We start from the raw sequence: 24526 nt of genomic DNA on the forward strand, positions 1-24526 counted from the left end.
TAAACAGCTTAGTGAAAGACTGGAACAAAGTTCAAGAAGCTCAAGAGATGAGTTGCTTGGCTTAAAACCTCACTGCTAATGTCTTTAGACAACTATTATGTTAAGAGACATTAGTACCTTGGTGACTGGTGTTTATAGTTTGATTTGGTAGTTAAGGTTCTTAGAACAGGGAGTTTTGAGATGTCAGATTTAGATTAAAGGAGTACCACTAAGCCAGCTATACCCTGAGGCTCTTTTTAGCTGCACCTACAAGAATACAGACTCCAAGACTCCAAAATCCATCAATGCATTCCAATGAGAAGAAAGAGGAAAAAATGCACACTGTTAACATTAAATGTTAAGAAAATTTTAGAAGGTTAAGTTTCTGATGGAAAAGACCATTTTAAAACTGCAGGGCCACACAAAGGAGGCCAGGGTCTAATAGTAGGAAACAGAAGTTGGAGTGAAGAGCTATAGCTTCTGGTCTTGACTCTGCCAAGATGAGAGAGATTATCACAGGGACAAAAGGTTTTGCTTTCCCAAAGTTTGGAGACCAGGACCAACATTCCAGTGACCCACACAGAAGACAGGTGTCTATCTTTCTGCTGCAGTCAAATAACTGTTATCTTAGCTCAAATGTGGGTTGGGCTCTCTGCTAGAAGAGTAAGGGACTCAAAGAATGCTTGATTTTCCATGTTATCTGGAGAGAAAGGAGAATTTGGATATAAAAATGAAGAAAAAGGAGCTGAAGAGGAAGAGAGGACTCTTGACCTGCACCAAAAAATTAGGGTTAAAGAACACAATGACAAAGAAGAAAGAAAAAAAGGATGACTGAATACTTGTAGCTTATAACAGATATGAACCTGCTGCTACAGAAAGGGAAGGAGCAGCTGCTTCCTCTAAGGTGGGGGCAGGGAATATCCAGCCTACAGGCTGTATAAGGCCATTTGGTCTGCGCTGCCAAGGAAACTGCAGGTGTGACTTGAAATTCAATAAATCTAGGAACTTTTTTAGGAGTAAATTAATTAAATGCTTGACAAAATATAGCAGGGCTAATTTTTAAGTTGATAATATTGTATGGCCTGAGAATGATATGATAAATATCCAAATGGCCCTTAGCAGAAAAAAGGTTCCCCTCCCTGCTCTAAGGCATGAAGATGAGGATCCCTGGGTACCATCAGGCAAAAGCTCATCCTTAAGGGTTTGTGTTGCTGGATGATTCTCTTTAAGGAGCTGATAATGAAGATGATCATATGGTTAGGAAGATCCCCTGTCAAGATCCAGGGCATGTATCCAGGATGAGACAGAGAACTTCCCAAGATCTGTCAATGTATATGATTATCCACATTTGGGCACAGTTTGTAGATGAAGTAAGTACTAGACAAGAAAAGGAAGACCCTGGAAGCCTTCTATCTCCACTGTAGAGGAATGGCGGACACTTATTGTAAAATAGATTTCCATGGACTTGTGAAAAAATATAAAAGAGTTTTAAACTGGAAAAAAAAAGGTGAACAGAGAAAAATTATTTGTGACTCTGCCAAGAAAAATGCTATTAAGATTAGCTAGGATAAAGGAAGAACAGTAGAGAAATTCCCAAATCCACAAGAGACAAAAACACCAAGGAAGAAGCCAACCATAAAAACCTCCAATGTCTACACCCAGGACATAATGTACAGATGATAAAGACAAGGTGAACCAGACTGACTGGATCAACTTTGCTGAGAGCTGGTGGAATAGCACTGTGGCTCTGGAAGGGTTCAACCTTTGGTGAAAGGTATGTATGGGAGGCTGTCTGGAAAAATGATACAGTAAGAAGGGTCTCATGTGATGCATGCAGAGGTAGACAGCAAGGGCAGGTGATGGATAGTGTATATATATATATAAAAACATGGCCTGGTTCATGTGAGGCAATTAGAGGCAGGAAGTCCAGTGTTTGAGCATTTGGGGGCAGATCAATGGAGATAGGAAAAAAAGGGAGTATGCCTATTAACACATATGACCAACCACCTTGCAACAAGGAAACTAAGATGATCAGAAAATAGATCATAAGCTTGGCTCAGAGATATGAGATGGGAAAGATATGAGACTTCAAGAGTGTTGAGCTAATAATTTATTGGCTTGTCTTAGTCATTTCAGTTTTCAGAAGGCAGTAGTGGTAGAGTGGTAGATATTCTAGATATGCTTTTTTTAAAAAAATGAACAGGGAGACACCAAATCACTGAAATAAAACAGTAAGGACCTGGGGGGGGGTTAGGTGCAGGGTGTGAATACTCTTGAGAATGTGTGATATAGAAAAGAGAAAATCTGGGCACTGAGCTCAGATTTTAGAAGAGCAGATTATGAAGGGTTCAAAGAAAGGATAGGTATGGTAGGACCTCATGCATTAAAATCTTTCAAGTGAGTCCCCCCAGGAGAGGAGTTCTGAAGACAAAGATGAAAAGTTGTTATGAAGATATAGATTTCTCTTGAAAGAGATTGCTGTCTAAATCCAAAGAACTCAATGATCAATTTAAATTGTAAAAAGGCTGCATGCAGAGGTAGACAGCAAGGGCAGGTGATGGGGAGTGTATATAAAAGCATGGCCTGGTTCTGTGGGATTTATATTGGACACTAAAGCTCTCAGTGTAGTAATGATGGGGGAGAGTAGAGAACAACAGCCCAAAACCCCCAAAGGTCTCTTGTTTTTCCTTTTAAAGCTATGAGGAAAATAAGATGATCAAAGACAGCACTGCTTGTAGCAGAGGGGAGAACATTAATGCACAAAGTAGACAAGGAAGAAATACTCAACAGCTATTTTACTTCTTTTTTGTCTTCTGAAGAAAATGATTTTTGGGTTAGAAAGGGAAGAACAAAAAAAACCCCAAAGGGATTAATAAGACTGTTAGAGAGGACCTAGATCAGACTTGGAAAAAGAACAAGATCCCATAAAGAACCAGTAGCCATGACTATTTCTGAGAGACCCTAGTGGTACTGTCTGAAATGACCATGGAAAATCAGAAAAAAGAGAAGAAAGAAGAGTCCAGAAACTAGAGCCATTGAACTCTTGGTACATTCTAAAATGATTATTAAAGAAACAGTCAGTGAATACCCAGAAGAGTAAGTATAATCACAGAATTGACACGATTTATCATGAACAGATCAAGCCAGATTAGTGGCCATTTCCTTTCTGACAGTGTTGCTAGAGTGGTCAATCAGGATAATTTGATGAACATATTTTAATTAGATTTGAGCAAAGAATTTAATAATGTTTATGTTAATTTTCAGGACAAGATAGTAGTGTATGAGTGAAACAATACTGTTAGTTGCATTCAAACACAATTTGACCAGATCCAAAATATCATTGCTTCACTCCCATTTGGGAAAAAAAAATAGTCTTTAGTGCAGAACTCCAGAGATTTGTGCTTGACCCTGGGCACCATTTTATCAAAGACTTTGGTAAAGGCATGGACTGAATGTTAAACAAATCTCTAGGATGCAACTCAGGATGAATCAAGCAAGATGAAATTTAGTATTATAGTCAGGTTCAGAAAAAGAAACTTCACAAGTCCAAGATGCAGGAGTATGACTTGAGAACAATTTGTCTGAAAAAGATCTGGGGTCTTGAGGCATTGACAAGCTTATTATGAGTTACCAGAGAAATATGGGATCCAAAAAGGCTAATGTGATCTTGGGTTGCATTTAAGAAGGGCAGTACTTAAGACCTGGGAGGTGATAAGTCCTTTTTTAACTGCCCTGTTCAGATCACCTCTGGCACACTAATAATCTAGAGGAAGTACAAAAGAAAGCGACTAGAATACTGAAGGGTCTCAAGATCAAGAAGAAAAAAATCAAAGGATTCTGGCTTGTTTGACTTGAACAAAAAGAACAAAGCACCTGGGGTGTAGCAGAAAACATGTTATGAGTTCTTTAAGAGTAGCTCTATGGACCAGAGATTAGTCTTGAGTGTCCCTGAAGGGCAGAATTAGGTGCAAGAGGTAGAAGTTGCAAAGGGTTTATAGAATCTATATAAATCTATAGAAATCCCCTGAACTGAAAACTGGAGCAGCAGGCATCTGGGTACAGCCTGGGTGCTCCTGGAGGGATGGTTGGGATTCCTCACTCCTCCCTCTGATCTTTGTGAGGCTCCTGCAAAATCCATTGAAAAGCAATGCCTGGGGGAAGGATTTTTTCTTTCTGGTTCTCTTCCCTGCTAGGGCACCCAACAACCACCAGGCCCCTTGTCAGCAGAGCCAGCCCTCCTCTCTGGGTTTTTCCCTTCATAACCCTCACTCCTCTAGTTCTTCTATTTATATCCTCCAAGCTCAGTCCAGGGCTTGGCTCAAAAGAAACATTTAACAAATGCTAACAGGTTCATTCCTTCACTCCCAGAAGGTTCTTTGTCTCTGTTCCTATAAAAATGGGAGAGCAAGCCCCAAGATAGAGCATTCCTCTCCAACTCTCTCCCTAGAGACCCACCTGGCCTGAAGGCTGCCAACAGTCTTCTTTGTAGCTCCTTGCCTGTAACCATTGCAGGTCACATCGAGAGGCTGTTCTGGGATGGCACTCCAACTTATGGCTGTGACAAGACACAAATCACCAAATCAATGCTTCCCAGCATGGAGGCTAAACTCCATATTAAAAAAAAAAGGACTGATAAATGTAGAAATTAATGTGAACCTGATGAGAGATGGGGAGGGTTCGGTAAGGGGACCCATGAGATCCATAGCATTCTCCTCCACTAACATCCTACTCTGGCTGGGGTCTTGCAGGTTCCATCAGCAGACACCCTGAGAGATCCTCTCAGGCTATAAAGACAGACCGGCTAAGTTTGGAGAGGTGCACCCCCAAAGCTCAGTGTGGATTTTTTTTTGGCTCCAGCATCTCTAGATGCTACAGTGAGACTGCAATATGTATTGGTGGAATGAGTGCACCAAAAAACACCAATATAGAACCTTTGAACATCACTGAGAATATAATGAAATCACACTGAAGAATGCATGTATTACCATTTCTTAGTATTCTGGTGTAAAAAGGGCTGGCTTTCTGTAACAGCTGCTAGTTGGTGAAAATCTGATTTTTGGTAAGAAAATGGTCCCCCTGTGCTGTAGTGTGTTAGATGGACTAGATGAGAAAAATCTTAGAGGAGGTTACTTTTGGGAAAATTCCTTATTCCAGAAACTGGATCCCAAGATGCTTCACGGTATTGATAGGAGAACTCACTCACCAGCCCCACAAGGAACGACTTTCCCTGGGCAATTAGCTCTCTTTTCCTGAACTGCGCATCGGCTATGTTCAAACAGCAAAGTGGATTGAAGCATTTTCAGCTCCTGGACTTGGAAGCCTCTGGGCAAACTGGGCACATGCTGACACCTGGTTATGGGAACAAAGTTCATCAGTTAGAAGAAATAGTGCTCTGATACTCCCTCTGTCCTACCACCTCTTGCCCCAGACTTCCTAATGACCGAGGACTAAAGACCAATTCCTTAAGAAATGTCCAGAGCAATAAAAATTTGCATGCCCTTTGATCCAGCAAAACTACTACTGGGTCTACACCTTGAAGGGATTATGAAAAAGGGTAAAAACATGACTTGTACAAAAATATTCATAGCAGCCCTGTTTGTGGTGGCAAAGAATTGGAAATCAAGTAAATGTCCTTCAACTGGGGAACGGCTTAGCAAACTGTGGTATATGTATGTCATGGAACACTATTGCTCTGTTAGAAACCAGGAGGGATGGGAATTCAGGGAAACCTGGAGGGATTTGCATGAACTGAAGCTGAGTGAGATGAGCAGAACCAGAAAAACACTGTACACCCTAACAGCAACATGGGGATGATGATCAACCTTGATGGACTTGCTCATCTCATCAGTGCAACAATCAGGGGCAATATTGGGCTATCTCCAATGGGGAATACTATCTGTATCCAGAGAAAGAATCATGGAGTTTGAACAAAGATCAAAGACTATTACCTTTAATTAAAAAAAACCCCCAATATCTTATTATATAATTTTGCTATCTCTTATCCTTTATTTTTTTTCCTTAAGGATACGATTTTACTCTCATCACATTCAACTTAGATCAATGTATATCATGGAAACAATGTAAAGACTAACAAATTGCCATCTGTGGGGGTGGGGAGAGAGGGAAGCAAGATTAGGGGGAAAAATCGTAAAACTCAAAATAAATAAAATCTTTCTAAAAAAAATTATGTGTGTGTGTGTGTACATATATAAAAAGAAATGTCCAAAAATCCCATCTTCAGAATCAAGATACATTCACTGCAGGCTAAGATTTCTCCCTGCCCTGACCTTGGGGAGACAGTGAAGTGGAGTTTGGGGATATGGGTTTCTTTTTTTTAAGTGAGTTCTCCTACTTTAACCTGATCAATCTGAGAATAACGGCTGCAGGCAGAAAGGCTCTCCTTGTACTGAGTAGACTTACATATAAAACACCATGCCCAGGTGAAGGTCAGAATCAAAGTGACAAAGTGCAGTTTCACTTTTTCTTGTGTCTTCCCTCTAAATATGCCTCAGAGAGAATTATGATGACAATCACAACCACAAGCCCTCAGAATAATGGGGGTTAAAGTGCATCCCTTCTTCTACCCATCAGATCTGTGAATTCTGTGGCAGGGTCAAGGAAATGGTGCCAATAATAGGTGAGTTATGATGCTCTCACACCCTCTAACTTTAGTTTGCCCCCTGAGAGACAGATCAATTACCTGTGAGCTCAAAGAAACATATATTTAGAAAATGAGTTTGTGTCTTAGCTCCATCCTTACCTAGTGATTTTGGGTGAGTCACAACCTTTCTGAATTTCTGCACAACAGAGATAAGACCACTGGCACTATCTGCTTCACAGGCTTGTTGTGAGAATCAATTAAGATAGGGTCAAGTGCCTGTAACTAAAAAGTCATGTAAAAAGGGAAGCTCACTCTCAAATATGTATCCACACAGACAATGTCCTTGGGCTGCCAACTTCCAATGAGGATAAAATGTTAGGATGGCCCCGGACAGTTCTCTTACCTGTCAAGCACTGCTCTCTTCATGGCCTCAGGACTGTAAGGGCATTTTCCAATGACCAGAGCTGCTAGATAGATTGGCTCCTCAAGGAAGTGCATCAGCAAGGCCCCTTGGCACCCAAGCACATTCCATCTTGCTAGCTTATCACTACAAGACATAGAGCAGGTCCGGTCTCCTCGGCCTGGCTTCACTCGGAGTAATCCCACCTGGTGATATTCGACACCAGGCTTCTGAGTATCTCCAGCTTCCCCTGGCACACATTTTGCTCCAGTTCTATAAATATCCACTACTTTAGCACCAACTGGGGCAGTCCCCTGAGTAGTTGCTGGTCCTGCTGTTGATCCATTTGTTGGAGGGCTGGGATTGCTGGCATCTGGGGTTATTTGTGAGCTTCCTTTTTTCCCAGGAGAGTTACGTAGGGCTACATCATTGGGGATCTCCCTAGAAAGATCCCAGGGCTCTGTCCTCATCCTCTTAGTTATAAGAGGGGCCAAGATTTCGTCACATTTCCTTTTATTTTCTAGCACCCCCTGGTCACTTGTGGCCTCTGCTGACTGGCTGGCTGCTTCATCACTACAGACTGGAGGGCAAGGCTGATCTTCAAGCTCGAGCTTCGGGATGATGGATGCATCCCCACCTGCAGGAGAAAATAGCCTCTAAGACTTTGACATTTTTGCAGATCCTATGAGAGGAAATTAGAGACATTCTGGCCACCTTATAGTTCTAGAAATTAGGCCAAGAAAACCAAAGTTTGGTAAAGAATGATGATAAGCAACTATGAGCAAGATAACCTCTTTAACTACCAATTCTATTTTGTCTTCCTAAAGACAAAATTTCCAGTACTCACAAATACCTAGTTGCTTATCAAGGGATAGGAATTATTTTTTATTTCAGACATAAGAACTAAAGTTGAGAACAAAGATGCCTCAGATAAAAAGTCGCTACATTAGAATCCATATATTCTTACTCTCATGCTTCATGCTCTGACTTCATTTTTTTTAGTTTGTTTTTTTTTTTTTGCAAGGCAGTGGGGTTAAGTGGCAAGGCCACACAGGTAATTATTAAGTGTCTGAGGCCAGATTTGAACTCAGGAACTCCTGACTCCAGGCTGGTGCTCTATCCACTGCGCCACCTAGCTGCCCCCTGACTTCATCTTTAAAGAGATAGTCTGGCCAATATTATAAGAAAAATTAGGAGAACAAGGAATAGTTTACTTGTCAGATCTATGGGAAAGGGAGCAGTTTATGACCAAGGAAGAGATAGAGAACATTATAAAAAACAAACTTGGGGGCAGCTGGGTGGCGTAGTGGATAAAGCACCGGCCTTGGAGTCAGGAGTGCCTGGGTTCAAATCTGGTCTCAGACATTTAATAATTGCCTAGCTGTGTGGCCTTGGGCAAGCCACTTAACCCCACTGCCCTGAAAAACCAAATAAATAAATAAACAAACAAGCAAACAAGTAAATTAATTAAAATAAAATATATAGAGAGAATTGAGTCAAATTTATAAAAAATACCAAGCTATTCCCCAATTGATAAACGTTCAAAGGATTTGTAAAGGCAAATTTCAAATGAGGAAATCAAAGCAATCTACAGTCATATGAAAAATTGCTCTAAATCATTACTGATTGGAGAAATGCAAATTAAAGCATCTCTGAGGTACCATCTCACACCTCTGAGATTGGACAATATGACCAAAAAGGAGAATGATAAATGTTGGAAGGGTTGTGGGAAATCTGGGACATGAATGCATTGTTGGTGGAGCTGTGAACTGATCCAACCTTTCTGGAGAACAATTATGCCCAAAGGTAATAAAAATGTGCATACCCTTTGATTCAGTAATACCACTACTGGGTTGAAGAGATCATGAAAAAAGGTAAAAACCCCACATGGATAAAAATATTCATAGCAGTTCTGTCTGTAGTGGCAAAGAACTGGAAATCGAGGGGATGCTCATCAGTTGGGGAATGGCTGAACGAATTGTGGTACATGTATCTGATGGAACACTATTGTTCTATTAGAAATCAAGGGGGGAAAAAAGAAATCAAGAGGGATGGGATTTCAAAGAAACCTGGAAAAAAGGTCTGATGCTGAATGAGATGAGCAGAACTAGAAGAACACTATATACTATAACAACAACACTAGGGTGATGATCAGTCTTGACGGACTTGTTCATTCCGTCAGTACAATAATCAGGGACAATTTTAGGAGATCTGTGATAGAGGATACCATCTGTATCCAGAGAAGGAACTGTAGAGTTTAAACAAAGAGCAAAGGTTATTATCTTCAACTTTTAAGAAGTTGTCTTTATGTATTATATAATTCTTTTTCTTTTTTTCTTTTCTTTCTTCCTTAAGGTTTTTTTTTTTCCCTCTAAACACATGCAATTTTGATCTATGTATATCATGGAAACAAATGTAAAGACTATCAGATTGTATTCTGTTAAGAGAGGGGGGAGGGAAAATTCAAAACCTTGCAAAAAGAATGACTGGTAGAAACTACTATTGAATATAATTGGAAAACAAAATATTTATATAATTAAAAAAAAAAGACAGTCTGGCTCAAAATGTTATACCTGAACCCTTAATCTATAAAAGTGAGGGGTAGGTCTTGAACATTGCCACTCAAGTGAAAGTTTTATTAAACTATCATTAGAGATGGTTTTTGTTTTCACAATATTTACATTTCTCCCAGTATCCTTTTCCTTCTCCCTCATAGCAATCTCAAAACAAATAATTTTTTTTTTAGGCTTTTGCAAGGCAAATGGGGTTAAGTGGCTTGTCCAAGGCCACACAGCTAGGTCATTATTAAGTATATGAGGCCAGATTTGAAACAAATTTTTTTAAGGAAAAAGAAGACAAAATCAGACCATACAATGAAAAAGTTTGAAAAATATGCAATGTCTCACTGACACCTGTGGATCTCCCACCTCTCCAAAAGTGTTGCCCAAGGGATCTTTAAAATTTACTATGGTCTCTACTCCAGATGAAGAAAATCCAATGTCAGATTGGGAAGGTGATCCTATGGATAAGTTTCAATCTGCCCTCAATTATGCTGTCTCTTCAGTGTATGCCTCAGAGATCTACAAAGACTATATTAATACGTGAAATGTCATTAGGACAAACAATTTTTTATAGTCTTTGGCTGTTATCAAATACTGCTTGAAATAACAAATTTGGCACCTGCCATTTACCTAACACTGCCTATTTATGAAGTGTTTTCCATATTTTATTTCATTTCATTCTCACAGTAGCCCCATGAGGGAGACTGTGAAAAAAGAGTTAACATGAAGACACTACCTCTCAGAGAAGGAATGTGACTTGCCCAAAGTCAAACATATGTGGAAGTGTGGACCTCTGACAAGGTCTTTTGGTTCAAAGGACAATATTCTTTCCATTGTATTTCTTTGCCACATATAATGGTGAGTCGCCTACTAGGGTTTAAAAATGATCTGCTTATACAATTGTCTCATAATGGTCATGATTCAGGGCATTATAAGGATACTGTGATGAAGAAGAATACTTGACTTTGAGTCAGAAGACCTGGATTCAAGTCCCAGCTTGAATTACCTGAATCATCCCTATTATTAACATGAATAAGGAAATCCTTCAATTCTGGGAGCCTCAATTCCTTCATTTTTAAAGTTAAGATATTTCTGACCATTCTACCTTTGATGACCAAATGATATAATGAATCTGAAGAACTTTGTAACTAAAGCTAGTAATAGAATGAATTTTATTCTTTATGATCTTTTTTCTTAGTGAAACGAACATTTTCTTTCTGAATCTTCCAATGAATATAACTTTCCATAATCCCATTTATGAAATGCTGCCTAGATAACACACTTGAATAAGAATATTGATATTAGACAGCTACAATCACATTTGTGGGAAGATAGGTGTAGAGACACTGGTTTAAGGATATTGTAATAGGCACAGTAATAATAGTAATCGCAATAATAGTACCTTTTATTAACTCAGAAACAAATGTAAAAGTATCTGCATCACTAAGACAAGAAAGTGGGGACTATCATAAACACAAAGGCTCAACTATACTCACATGGAGTGTGGCTAGAAAAAAACACAAACTGCAAGTCTGGTTTGAGCCTCCACATCCCTGCCTTGGTTCCTGGCACAAAGATACTGTCCGGTTGCAGGCTGACTGCCCTACTGAGTTGATGGAACAGGTACCTGCCAGGGAACAAGTATTAGCAAAATGAATAATGGACCACTGGAATCCCTGGGGTTTGGAAGAATTTGGCTGGGTTTTCTATCAGAAGGAGTACTGACATTGGCAGTGCATAGGGACAGAAGAACAATGGGGTTGCTCCAACTCATTTGTCTCCAGCTTCAGCAAAATATGGCTCATTTTATCTCTAGACCTCCCCCCACCTTAATAGTCAAGATGATTGATTCTTTTAGAACTGCACATCCACCATTATCGGTGGCACCAGGGTCATTATGGGAAGTCTCTCTCTCTGCAGAGCCTGGTCTTACTTAGCTTTTTATGATGGATAAGATTTCATATGGTAATGGAAACTCTAAGTTAAATCAGGGCCCAATGCCAAAGGATTCCTAACCACTTAAGTTAACAGTATTGAGAACATTAAAGCACAGTGGTCAAGCTGTCTTATGTGAACAGGTGAAACCTCAGTGATGAAACTGGGCTTGGTCATTGTAGAAGTTATTTTTTAAAATCTACCTGGTAGGTAGGAATCATTAAGCACTTTGTGCTTAGACCGAGTGAGATACAAAGAACAAGTAAAAACGATCGATCTAGGGGCAGCTAGGTGGCACAGTGGATAAGCACCAGCTTGAGTCAGGAGAACCTGAGTTCAAATCTGGTCTCAGACACTTAATAATTACCTAGCTGTGTGATCTTGGACAAGTCATTTAACCCCATTTGTTTTGCCAAAAAAAAAAAAGATTGATTTACCAGTGGATCCTTGAACACCAGGTAGGTCTTTGTTTTTCTTTTTTTTTTGGTTTCATGGGGAGATGGGGTTAAGTGATTTGGCCAAGGTCACACATCTAGGAAGTTTCAAGTATCTGAGGCTGCATTTGAATTCAGGTCCTCCTGACTCCAGGGCTGGTGCTTTATCCATTGTACCACCTCGCTGCCCTCCAGGTACTATTCTTAAGAACCTCTAGGCTGGGGATAGGAAAACTCATACCCCTGGTAACTTGGAAGGAATTTTCTTTAAAACTTTTTTAGATATAAAAATGTGGTAGAAGGTATTAAAATAGTTGAGAGAATCCCTAATACTTCACCTCTGGAAACTCCTCTTGGCTATGACTTCAGCATGACTGTCATTAAGGACATCTCCTATGGCAAAAATAAGAAACTGTGAAATCATAAGGAACTTGAGGAGGACCCTCTCCCAACCCCCTCCAAGTACCAAAATGATCTTCTGCCTTTATCACCCAGAAATAAAAAGATTCTTCCCTATCACAAACCATGCGAACCTGATTAATGTTTTACAATCACTCACAATGATCCATTAACAGCAAATCTTTAACCTAGAGGGCTCAGCCTCAGCTCAGCACATCAGACAATTCTACTGCTTACAATAAAGTCATGTCTAGGGACTAAAAATGTTTTCCTACCTGCAATAAGAGCTGCTGACACAGGGGAGTAAGGCTCTCTTCAGCAACCTAACATACCCATGGCTGCCCACTGCCTCTGGTGTGCCCATTGTCCTATCAAGAAAAATAGCTTTCTTTTAACCACTATAACCTTGAATGGCCCTGATGCTGACTGATTTACATGTAATAGTGATAGCCTCAGGGCCATAGGGAACAGACTTAAAGAACTAAGGTTATAGACAACTTTAACAGCCAAAATACCCATGGAAATTTCTACTGATGTACCTCAATTATTCTTGTTCACCTCTGGAAACTCCTATGAAACAGTATAAAAAAAGCTATAAAGCTACATTTTCCTCATTTCATGTAAAAGATTGCAAAACATAAAGCAAAATTGATGAGAGGGAACCTTTGGTATAAAAAATGTAAATATCGGATGAGTTTCATTCGTCATTTGTTTAAAAAAAAAGCTTCCCCTTCTGAGATTAACTTTTTTTCACTAAATGGCTTTTCATCCTTTCTTGTGCTTAAACAATAATTAAGTAATGGGTCTTAGCTGACTTCAGCCAGCAATGCTTCTATTTCTCAAGCTCAGCATGGACACTAGTTCCAAAGGGATCAGAATCCCATAGCTCCCACCCCTGCTTACCACTTGTTCTCATTTTGGACAGGCCAATGCATTTCGTTCCTGTTCCCATGGAGACAACTTCCTTAGTTACTGGGAAAAACAAATTATCAAATGAGTTCCCATTGTCTAAGTATTCCCCAGGTTTAATGAATCAGGTCACTTAGTAGCTCACTACCATGAAAAGATTCCCGTAATGAACAGCACACCTGGTACAAATCTACCACTGTGGTCCTGGGAAGGGTGAGGGGCATTGTTAGAGGAAGAGAATGGCAGAGCTGGAAGACTTTGGAGATCAATCCCCGACTTCAATTTGAGATTCAAGAAAAGCTAAGTACTTCCCATAGATAAACATCCAATCAGTAGCAAACAGCAGCATTAGAACCCAGACCTCCTAAGTTCCTTCCCAGGGTTCATTCTAGTACCCACCCTTCCTCCTTAAGTCCAATAAGCTATGTGATAACTTTTCTTATAAGAAACTAAACTCTGGGGGGTGGAGCCAAGATGGCGACAAGGAGGATCCTCTCTTAGGTGCTCTCTCATAAAACTTATAAACTAAGGACTCTAACTAAATTTTCGAGAGACAGAATCCACAGGGGGACCCAGTGAGGCAGTTCTCCTACTCAAGGTAACCTGGAAAAGAGCAGAAAGGCTTTGCTCCCTGGGGTTGGTGGGGCGGCCTGCCAGAGCGAAAGAACTTCAGCCTCCTGGAGTCAGCCCCAGGGCTCTGGGAGCCGTGGGCACAGCAGCAGGGGAGTTTCCTGAGCTATGCCCAGGGGAGCACCGGGCACAAATTGGGGGAACAGCGGGGGACCTCTGCCAGAGCGAGCATGTGGAGCCCAGCCCTCAAGGAGCTACGTGGTTACCATAGTCCAGATCCAGGAAACAGAAGCAGGCAGAGCCGGTAAGCAGGAGCCCCCAGGACATGAGCCCATTGAGCTGAGGAGGGCAGGAAAGAGAGAGAGACTGCTGAGCTCTGTCCTCTGCCCCGGAACAGGACTCTGGGGCTCTGACCACATTCAGATCCTGATCACAGTCTAGGCCCCCCATAGAACAGCAGGGGGCCCCCCACCTCTGCCCTGTGGCAGAGGGGGGCACATATGGTCATTCACAGACCAGGAGGGAGGACAGAGCCTCACACACTGAGATCCTTGTGGGAGTGTCCCAAAAGTTCAGAAAGCACCCCCAAAACAGGCTTAGGCTGGGAAAATGAGCAAGGAGAGAAACAAGAGGAAGACCATTGAGAAATATTTTGCCTATGAGCCCAAGAAGGATCAAAATACTCAGTCTGAAGATGAGGAAGCACAAGCTCCTGCATCTAAAGACTCCAAGAAAAACAGAAATTGGGCTCAGGCTATGACAGAGCTCAAAAAAGACTTTGAAAATCAAATGAGGTGGGGCAGCTGGGTGAAACAGTGAATAGAGCACCGGCCCTGGAGTCAGGAGTACCTGGGTTCAAATCCGGTCTCAGACACTTACTAATTACCTAGCTGTGGGGCCTTGGGAAAGCCACTTAATCCCCCATTTGCCTTGCAAAAACCTAAAAAAAAAGAAAATCAAATGAGGGAGTTAGAAGAAAAACTGGGAAAAGAAATGAGAGAGATCCAGAAAAAACATGAAAATGAAGTCAGCAGCTTAGTCAAAGAAATCCAAAAAAATGCTGAAGAAAATAGCATGCTAAAAACCAGCTTAGGTCAAATGGATAAAACAGTTCAAAAAGTTATTGAGGAGAAGAATGCTTTAAAAAGCACAATTGGCCAGATGGAAAAAGAGATAAGAAAACTCTCTGAGAAGAACAAATCCTTCAGACAAAGAATAGAACTCAGGGAGATTGCTGATTTTTCGAGAAATCAGGACTCAATACTTCAAAACCAAAAGAATGAAAAATTAGAAGAAAAGGTGAAACATCTCATTGAAAAAACAACTGATATGGAAAACAGACTTAGGAAAGATAATTTAAAAATTACTTGAATACCTGAAAGTCATGATCAGGAAAAGAGCCTTGATATCAGTTTCAAAGATTTACTACAGGAAAATTGCTCTGGTATCCTAGAAGCAGAAGGGAAAATAGAAATGGAGAGAATCCACTGATCCCCCCAAGAAAGAGATCCCAAAAAACCAACCCCCAGGAATATTATAGCCAAGTTCCAGAACTCCCAAGTCAAAGAGAAAATATTACAAGCAGCCAGAAGGACACAATTCAAATACTGTGGAGTTGCAGTCAGGATCTCACAGGACTTAGCAGCAACTACATTAAAAGCTCAAAGGGCTTGGAATATAATATACTGGAAGGCAAAAGAGCTTAGAATGCAGCCAAGAATCAACTACCCAGCAAGGCTGAATGTCCTCTTCCAGGGAAAAAGATGGACTTTCAATGAACTAGGGGAATTTCAAATGTTCCTGTTAGAATGGCCAGAGCTGAACAGAAGGTTTGATCTTCAGGTACAGGACTCAGGTGAAGCATAGAGAGTGGAGAAGAAGGGGAAAATATAAGGGACTTAATGATGATGAACTGTATGTATTCCTGTATGCAAAAATGACAGATAATACTCATATGAACCTTCTCAATTAACAGAGCAGGTAGAAGGAGCTTTTATAGATGAAGCATAGAAGAAAGCTGAATTTGAAGATAAAATAAGGTGTAAAAATGGAGTCAATAGAAAAAAGGGAAATGTAATGGGAAAAAGAAGGAGAGGGGGAATAGGCCAAGATGTTTCATATAATAAGATTTTTCTTTATTACAATGAGCTATTGCAATGATATGGAAGGGGGGAAGGCAAGGGGGAATGAGGGAATTTTCACTCTCATCAGAGGTGGCTAGGAGAGGAAATAACATATATATACTCAATGGGGTATAGATATCTGGAGTAAGAAGGGGGGGGACAGGGGGAAGGGGTGAGGATGTGAATGAAGGAGGAGAGGATAGACCATGGCGGGAGAGCGGTCAGATACAATGCATTTTCTTTTTTACTTCTTGCAAGGGGCTGGGACTGGATGGCCTGTCCAGGACCATAGGGGCAGCTGGATGCTGAGCCTAAGGGGTAGTATGGGGGCTCGGGGCCTCTTGGCCCCAGGGCTGGGGATCTGTCTGCTGTACCACTCAGCTACCCTACAGCAGAGTCAGAGTGAAAGGAGAGAGAAAATATAATACATGATAGTGGAGAAATACAAAAAAAAGGAGGGAGCTGTGATCAGCAATGGCAATGGTGGAAAAATATGGAAGTAACTTTTGTGATAGACTTACCATAAAGAATGTGATCCACCTGTGACAGAGTTGTTGGTGTTGGAATACAGACTGAAGCACATTTATTATTATTATTATTTTTTTTGGGGGGGATACAGGGCAAATGGAGCTGGGTGGCCTGCCTGGGGCTACATAGCAGGGTGATCATTGGGTGTTTTGAGGCTGGATTTGGACCCAGGTGTTCCTGGCTGAAGGGCCAGTGCTCTGTCTGTCACCCTGCTGCCCCTACTATTTTTACTATTTTATTTTAGGTCTTTATTTTCTTTTTTTGGTTTTTACAGGGCAGTGGGGTTGGGGTGGCTTGCACATCACACAGCTTGGGTGATTGTTGGGTGTACGGGGCTGGGTATGGGCTCGGGTGCTCCTGGCTCGGGCTCGGGTGCTCCTGGCTCCAGGGCTGGGGCTCCGTCCACTGTGCGACCTGGCCATACCTACAATTATTACTATTATTTTTTTAATTTTAATTTTTTTCTCTCCCCTTTACTTTATTGCTCAAGTGAGTCTATATTTTTTGGGGGGAGGGGGTATTTTGTTTACTCTTAAACAAGAACATTTTATTAATGTATTAAAATATTTGTACAAAATGAGAATAAATATATTTTTTATTTTTTTTTGCAAGGCAGATGGGGTTAAGTGGCTTGCCCAAGGCCGCACCGCTAGGTCATTATTAAGTGTCTGAGGCCGGATTTGAACCCAGGTACTCCTGACTCCAAGGCCGGTGCTCTATCCACTATGGCACCTAGCTGCCCCAATAAATAAATATTAAAAAAAAAAAGAAACTAAACTCTTGTCAGAACTGATCCTCTACTTATCACTAATGCCGGTCCTACCTGTGAGAGAAGTAAACTCCTTGAGGGCAAGGACTGACCTTTCATCTCTGAATTCTCTGTGTCTGGCACATAGTTTTATCCTTAATAAAGACTTGTGGATGACTTGTCAGGTGTTCTGGAAGAAGCGAAAAAGTCTCACCTGATAAGGCCTTGTCATTGAGGTCATGAAAGGCTTTGGCTGCAGAATTCACCTTGACCACAGCTGCCAGTAAGGTCCATTCTCGATCTGACTCTGGCTTTCCCTGCTTGGGCAGCCTGGTACTGTAGTGAGCATAGCACAGATGGGCAATTTCATCTGCAGTCCACATGATCTGAGTAGAGGCCCTGACTTCAATCTGGACAAGATCTGAAAGGTCATCCTGGAAAATGGAAAGCAGAGACAAAAGGAGTAGGGATGGGGGCGGCTAGGTGGCATAGTGGATAGAGCACCGGCCTTGGAGTCAGGAGTACCTGGGTTCAAATCCGGCCTCAGACACTTAATAATGACCTAGCCGTGCGGCCTTGGGCAAGCCACTTAACCCCATTGCCTTGCAAAATCTAAAAAAAAAAAAAAAAAAAAAAAAAAAGGAATAGGGACAAATACCGATATCTCAATCAGAAATATGTGCAGTCAACTCCAACAAAACAATCTTCCTTTTCTATCACATTGTACCTAAGCAGAGGTGTCAAACACAAGACCCACCCCCCCACAACACTTCCATTTCCATGGCAGACAAACCAGATTAAAATGTAACTGGGAAATAATTAACAAAATAAATTAAAATACAATAAATTACAGATTAAGAAGATATGCGCTTTCCAAAGTCAATAAGCCCCATTGGGTCCTTAGATACAGCTTAGTTTGACACCACAAATTGACACTATTATCCCACAAATCAGCTATTCTTTTTTTTAGTTTAGCTTTGTTTTTGGCAAGGCAAATGGGATTAAGTGGCTTGCCCAAGGCCACACAGCTAGGCAATTATTATTGCTATTCCTTTGTTAAAAAAATTTATTTGCACATTTAAAAAATAGTCTTGTTGTAAGAGAATCCCCCATCCCCCCAACAGAAATTACCTCATGAAAAATAAAGTGAGAGGAAAAGAAAAAAAAATTGTACTTTAGTCTGTGTTTGGATTCCATCAACTCTGTCTCGGGAATGGATTGCATTCTTTATCATAAGCCTGTCAGAGAAGTTGCTTCCATATTTTTTCCACAGTTGCTATTGCTGATTGTATTTCCCTCCATTAATTCTTCCCCACTCCCATTTATTCTATTCTCTCTCCTTTCACTTTGTCCCTCTTTTAAGTGTCAGACCTACAGACCACACCTAAAGAAATGTGACAGATTTACAAAACGCATCTAAAGAGCAAGACCTGCTGATTTAAACTGTTCCATCTTGGTCATGAGCTCACATTTATTTCTATTCTAGTTTTCAGTTTACAAAATGCTTTCCCATAGGATAGAAATAGGTAATATCAAATAATATCCCTGTTTTACAGATAAAAAAAAAATCTGGGGCTCAGAGATTGTGACATTTCCCCCCTTCTTCAGGACTGGCAACAAAAGAGTAACCTAAAGAGCTCACCATTCACCTCCCAGGCTTGTTGGAAGGCTCAGAAGAGACAAAATAAGTGTTTTACAAACTTGAAAGCAGCAAGTCACTGACAGCTTAAGAATGTTATTTTTCCAAATTGGTGCTTCCTTAGTTTTCTGGGGCAAAGGGAAGTGGGGCAGGCCAAAACTAGTAACTCCACCAATTTTAGCTCAATATATCCTGACTACCTATGATGGGAACCCACACATATCTATATGAAAAATGACATTATGTAGCATCTAAGAGCTGTGTCCCTGGGATATAATATAGAAAGGGTTCCCTAGGTTAAAAGGAATTTCCATGGAATTGGATTCAGAAACTAAAATGCAGTTAACATGACTACTGAATTGTGAGAAATTATAAGGTATTTGGCTTCCACAGAATATAAGAGGAGACTTAAAAAAAAATCTCACAGGTATACACTAGAACAAAGGCTAGAATTCTGGGTTATTGAGGCTGAAATGACACAAGCTTATGTGTAGGAATGTGGCAGTAAAACAAAAGGAGAGAGATAAAGGAATCACCACACTGGGAGAGGTCTTGAAGCCTCCCCTGATGATGCAAGACCTGGTTTAGACTGAAGTCTCCTCCAACTAGTCTGGATTGACCTTACACAAGTCACTTGCTTGATTAGGTTCATGCATGGTAACTTGCATACCCCATGGGATGAGTGAGGCTCATCAGTAAAATATGAACAGGGAGGGGGAACATATTAAGGAGTGGTATGGGGGTAGGTGTATCAATTAAATTGTATCCCTGAGGAATCAAGCCAATGGCTGATTCTGAGAGGATGATAAAGCCTCTCAAATTGTGTAAGACTGGACACTGTCACAATTTGGAGCTTTTCCCACTTAGGGGAAGTTGCCCTTTCCTATAGGAATGTTAATTAATAGAAGCTTTTCAATCACTCCAGGCTATTTTTTTTTTATAATTATGGGACATTTATAACAACTGGAAACTAATATGCTTCATTCCAAAGAAGCACACATTGCTGTCTCCACAATTCTATTCTTGAGTCTTGGTGAACAGGCATTTCCTTGTGAATAACTACCTACTACCTACAGTATAGACATCAAGGACAAGAAGACAATCTGGGTGACCAGGCTGTCATCATTACCTGCCTTAAGCAACTCTTTAAAGACTCTAAACTGGGGGCGGCTAGGTGGCACAGTGGATAGAGCACTGGCCCTGGAGTCAGGAGTACCTGGGTTCAAATCCAGTCTTAGACACTTAATAATTACCTAGCTGTGTGGCCTTGGGCAAGCCACTTAACCCCATTTGCCTTGCAAAAACCTAAAAATAAAAACCCCAAGACTCTAAGCTGCCAAGGAGTTTATTGATTTACATGGATGAAGACTGTCTCTAAGTGTCTACACCAATGAAAGTAAAAATTCAGTTCCAAGCCACTATCTGCACAATCCCAATTTAAATCTCACCTTCTACAGGGAGTTTATCTAACACCCTGTTCTTTCCCTTAATTTCTGTTATCCTGCTATGCTCACTTTGTATATATTTGTCTCCCTGGTTAGACTGGAAGCTCCCTGACTGATTGTCTTTTGCCTCTTTTTTGCATCTAGTATCTGGTAGTAGGTGCTCAGTAAATTATTTGCTCAATGAATCAATCTGCTCTATAGGGCAACTGTGCTAGGAACATAAATTCTATCCTAAGGAGAAATATAATGTAATGGGGGCAACAAGACATGTACAATTATGCCACAAGTTACCACTGGGTTCAAGGAAAAAGAAGGGAGTCTAGACATAACAACTCTCAACAAAGGAGAGATGTCCAATTTTTAATAATAAGAAAATATTATTTGTGCCTGTCTAATATTTTCTGAGGGTTTCCCTGGCAGCAGGGGCCCTATTCAGATGTAAATCACCTCCTATTGTTCAATGTAACTCTACTGTTAAACATAAATTCACCAAGATGAGAGCAACACCCCCCCCAACTTCTAGGCCTTTACCTGACAAGAAGTGGGTAAGATTATAATTATAAAAGTCTGGTATAAACTCCCCTCATGGACTCACTTGAGTCTCAATCCAATCTGGGCTTCTGGTTGCTTTCCTGTCACTTTTCCCACTGGGCATAAACTTTTGCTATTCACCCAGTCCTCAAGATGCTTAGTGTCTCTCAAACAAAAGTTTTAATCTGTGAACTTCGAAGGCTTATCCTGAACTATTTCAATTCCAAGGTTAGTAGAGATTCTTCACTTTTACAATCTTTATTGGCAACATCATTTTTGCCAGCAACACTAATGCTAATGCTCCAGTTCAATAGATTTTTTTTTAGGTTTTTTTTTTTTGCAAGGCAAACGGGGTTAAGTGGCTTGCCCAAGACCACACAGCTAGGTAATTATTAAGTGTCTGAGACTGGATTTGAACCCAGGTACTCCTGACTCCAAGGCCGCTGCTTTATCCAGTATGCCACCTAGCCGCCCCCAGTTCAATAGTTTTAAAAGGAGAAAGCTCAGATTTAAAATTCTGGAATTTACCATTCTTTCAGATTCAACAAGTCCCTTTCCCCAACCTCTCTAAGCACTTTTGTCAATTTAGTTGAGAAAGAAATGAAGTTTAAGATTAATTGCTTGTAAGCAATTAGTGAAATTACTTAATTTCATTTAGGCATTATTCTCTTCTAAATCAGGGATTTGGGATTTATTGCTGGATGGAATGAGTTCATTTAACTATGCTTAAAGTCTACAAAGTACTCTTTCACCAAGCAACACAACTAGGTCTATATCCTATAGAGATAATATAGAAAAACAAGAAAGACCTATTTGTATAACTCTAGTTACAGCAGCTCTTTCTGTAGGGACAAAGCACTGAGAATTGAGGGACTGCTCATTGATTAATTGGGAAATGGCTGAACTTGTGCCATAGGACTGTGATGGAATACTCTTGTGCTTTTTAAAAGAAGGATGGGTAGGATGGTTTCAGAAAAACCCAAGAAGACTTGGGTGAACGGATGAAGGTGATCAAAATGGCAACATTGTGCACAGTAACAGTAATATTCTCGGAGTGATCAGCTGTGAAAGACTTAACTACTCTGTCCAAAGGAAGTTTCAAAAGACCCATGATGAAATTGTGATCCATCACCTGAGAGAGAACTGAGGAACTCTGAGTGCGGATTGAAGCCTACTTTTTAAACTTTATTTTTCCTGTTTTCCGTTTTTCTTTTGCAACATAGGTAATATGAAAACATGCTTCATATTGATTTCACCTATGTAATTGAAATCAAATTGTTTACTTTATCAAGGAAGAGGAGAGAGGGAGAGAACTGAAACCTGAAAATTTTCAAGACTGTTAAAAATTGGGGGGGCAGAGCCAAGATGGCAACAAGAAAGGATCTAGTCTTTGGCGCTCTCTCATAAAACTCATAAGCTAAGGACTCTAAGTAAACTTTTGAGAGACAGAAGCCACAGAGGGTCCCAACGAGGCAGTTCTCCTACTCAAGGTAACCTGGAAAAGAGCAGAAAGGCTCTGCTCCCCAGGGTCAGAGAGGCGGCCTGCCAGAGCCAAAGAACTTCAGCATCCCAGAGGCAGCCCCAGGGTGCTGGGAGCCAAGGCTCACAGCAGCGGGGGTCTCCTGGGCACCGGGCACAAAGTGGGGGAACTCTGCCAGAGCGAGCACATGGAGCCCAGCCCTGAGGGCACACAGTGAGATCTAGGAACAGAAGCAGGAGCTCCCAGGGCAAGCTGAAGGAGGGGAGTGAAGAGAGAGAGAGACTGCCTAGGTCTGTCCTCTGCCCCTGGAACAGGACTCTGGGGCTCTGACCACATTCAGATCCTGATCACAGTCTAGGCCCCCCCATAGAACAGCAGCCCCCCCCCCCCCACCTCGGCCCCATGGCAGAGGGGGGCGCTTATGGTCATTCACAGACCAGGAAGGAGGACAGAACCTCACACACTGAGACCCTTGTAGGAGTGTCCCAAAAGCTCAGGAAGCACCCCAAAACCAGGTTTAGGCTGGGAAAATGAGCGAGCAAAGAAACAAGAGGAACACCATTGAGAAATATTTTTCAAATGAGCCCAAGAAGGATCAAAATACTCAGTCTGAAGATGAGGAAGCACAAGCTCCTGCATCTAAAGACTCCAAGAAAAACAGAAATTGGGCTCAGGCTATGACAGAGCTCAAAAAAGACTTTGAAAATCAAATGAGGGAGATAGAAGAAAAACTGGGAAAAGAAATGAGAGAGATGCAGGAAAAACATGAAAATGAAGTCAGCAGCTTAGTCAAGGAAATCCAAAAAAATGCTGAAGAAAATAGCATGCTAAAATCCAGCTTAGGTCAAATGGATAAAACAGTTCAAAAAGTTATAGAGGAGAAGAATGCCTTAAAAAGCAAAATTGGCCAGATGGAAAAAGAGATAAGAAAACTCTCTGAGAACAAATCCTTCAGACAAAGAATAGAATTCAGGGAGATTGATGAATTTACCAGAAATCAGGAATCAATACTTCAAAACCAAAAAACTGAAAAATTAGAAGAAAATGTGAAATATCTCATTGAAAAAACAACTGATATGGAAAACAGACTTAAGAAAGATAACTTAAAAATTATTGGAATACCTGAAAGTCATGATCATGAAAACAGCCTTGATATCATTTTCAAAGAATTACTACAGGAAAATTGCCCTGATATTCTAGAAGTATCTTTTTTTTTTTTTTTGGCCAGGCAGTGGGGTTAAGTGGCTTGCCCAAAGCCACACAGCTAGGTAATTAAGTGTCTGAGGTCAAATTTGAACTCGGTTACTCCTGACTCCAGAACTGGTGATCTATCCACTGGGTCACCTAGCCACCCCAACCCTGATATTCTAGAAGCAGAGGGCAAAATAGAAATAGATTCCACCGATCCCCCCCCCACCCCGAGAAAGAGATCCCAATAAAACCAACCCCTAGGAATATTATAGCCAAGTTCCAGAACTCCCAAGTCAAAGAGAAAATATTACAAGCAGCCAGAAGGACACAGTTCAAATAATGTGGAGCTGCAGTCAGGATCACACAGGACTTAGCAGCAGTTACACTGGAAGCTCATAGGGCTTGGAATACAATATACCAGAAGGCCAAAGAGCTTAGAATGCAACCAAGAATCAACTACCCAGCAAGGCTGAATGTCCTCTTCCAGGGAAAAAGATGGACTTTCAATGAACCAGGGGAATTTCAAATGTTCCTTTTGGAATGTCCAGAGCTGAACAGAAGATTTGATCTTCAGATACAGGACTCAGGTGAAGCATGGAGATTGGAGGAGAAGGAGGGAAATATGAGGGACTTAAGGATGATGAACTGCATGTATTCCTACATAGAAAAATGACACTGATAATACTCATATTAACCTTCTCAGTTAATAGAGCAGGCAGAGGGAGCTTATATAGTTGAAGCACAGGAGAAAGCTGAATTCGAAGACAAAATATGGTGTAAAAATGGAGTCAATAGAAAAAAAGGGAAATGTAATGGGAGAAAGAAAAAGGAGAGGGGGAATAGGCCAAGATATTTCATATAATAAGTTTTTTTTATTACAATGAGCTATTGCAATGATATGGAAGGGGAAAGGCAAGGGGGAATGAAGGAACCTTTGCTCTCATCAGAGGTGGCTAGGAGAGGAAACAGCATATATACTCAATGGGGTATAGACATCTGGAGTAAGGAGAGGGGAGCAGGGGGAAGGGGTGGGGATGTGAATGAAGGAGAGGA

General features: G+C 41.0%; 1 protein-coding gene across 7 annotated transcripts in view; it reads right to left on the minus strand.

Moving 5' to 3' along the window:
* ADAT1 (adenosine deaminase tRNA specific 1) overlaps positions 1 to 24526 on the minus strand; it is a 31759-nt gene that overhangs the window by 5167 nt on the left and 2066 nt on the right. For 2 of the 7 annotated variants that reach the window (XM_074199742.1, XM_074199761.1), the window contains exons 2-8: positions 17402 to 17621; positions 13213 to 13281; positions 12249 to 12303; positions 11038 to 11168; positions 6984 to 7617; positions 5183 to 5328; positions 4435 to 4534 (exon numbers count right to left, since the gene is read on the minus strand). In XM_074199742.1, the coding sequence (XP_074055843.1) occupies positions 4435 to 4534; positions 5183 to 5328; positions 6984 to 7617; positions 11038 to 11168; positions 12249 to 12303; positions 13213 to 13281; positions 17402 to 17570 (1304 nt within the window). In that variant the 5' untranslated portion in view covers positions 17571 to 17621. Of the gene's footprint in view, positions 1 to 4434; positions 4535 to 5182; positions 5329 to 6983; positions 7618 to 11037; positions 11169 to 12248; positions 12304 to 12584; positions 12678 to 13212; positions 13282 to 17401; positions 17622 to 24526 lie in introns of those variants that run through there. The other 5 variants (XM_074199787.1, XM_074199780.1, XM_074199733.1 and 2 more) reach the window with 5 other exon arrangements.

This window comes from Macrotis lagotis, chromosome 1, assembly GCF_037893015.1.
Source record: "Macrotis lagotis isolate mMagLag1 chromosome 1, bilby.v1.9.chrom.fasta, whole genome shotgun sequence".
Lineage (NCBI taxonomy): Eukaryota > Metazoa > Chordata > Mammalia > Peramelemorphia > Peramelidae > Macrotis > Macrotis lagotis.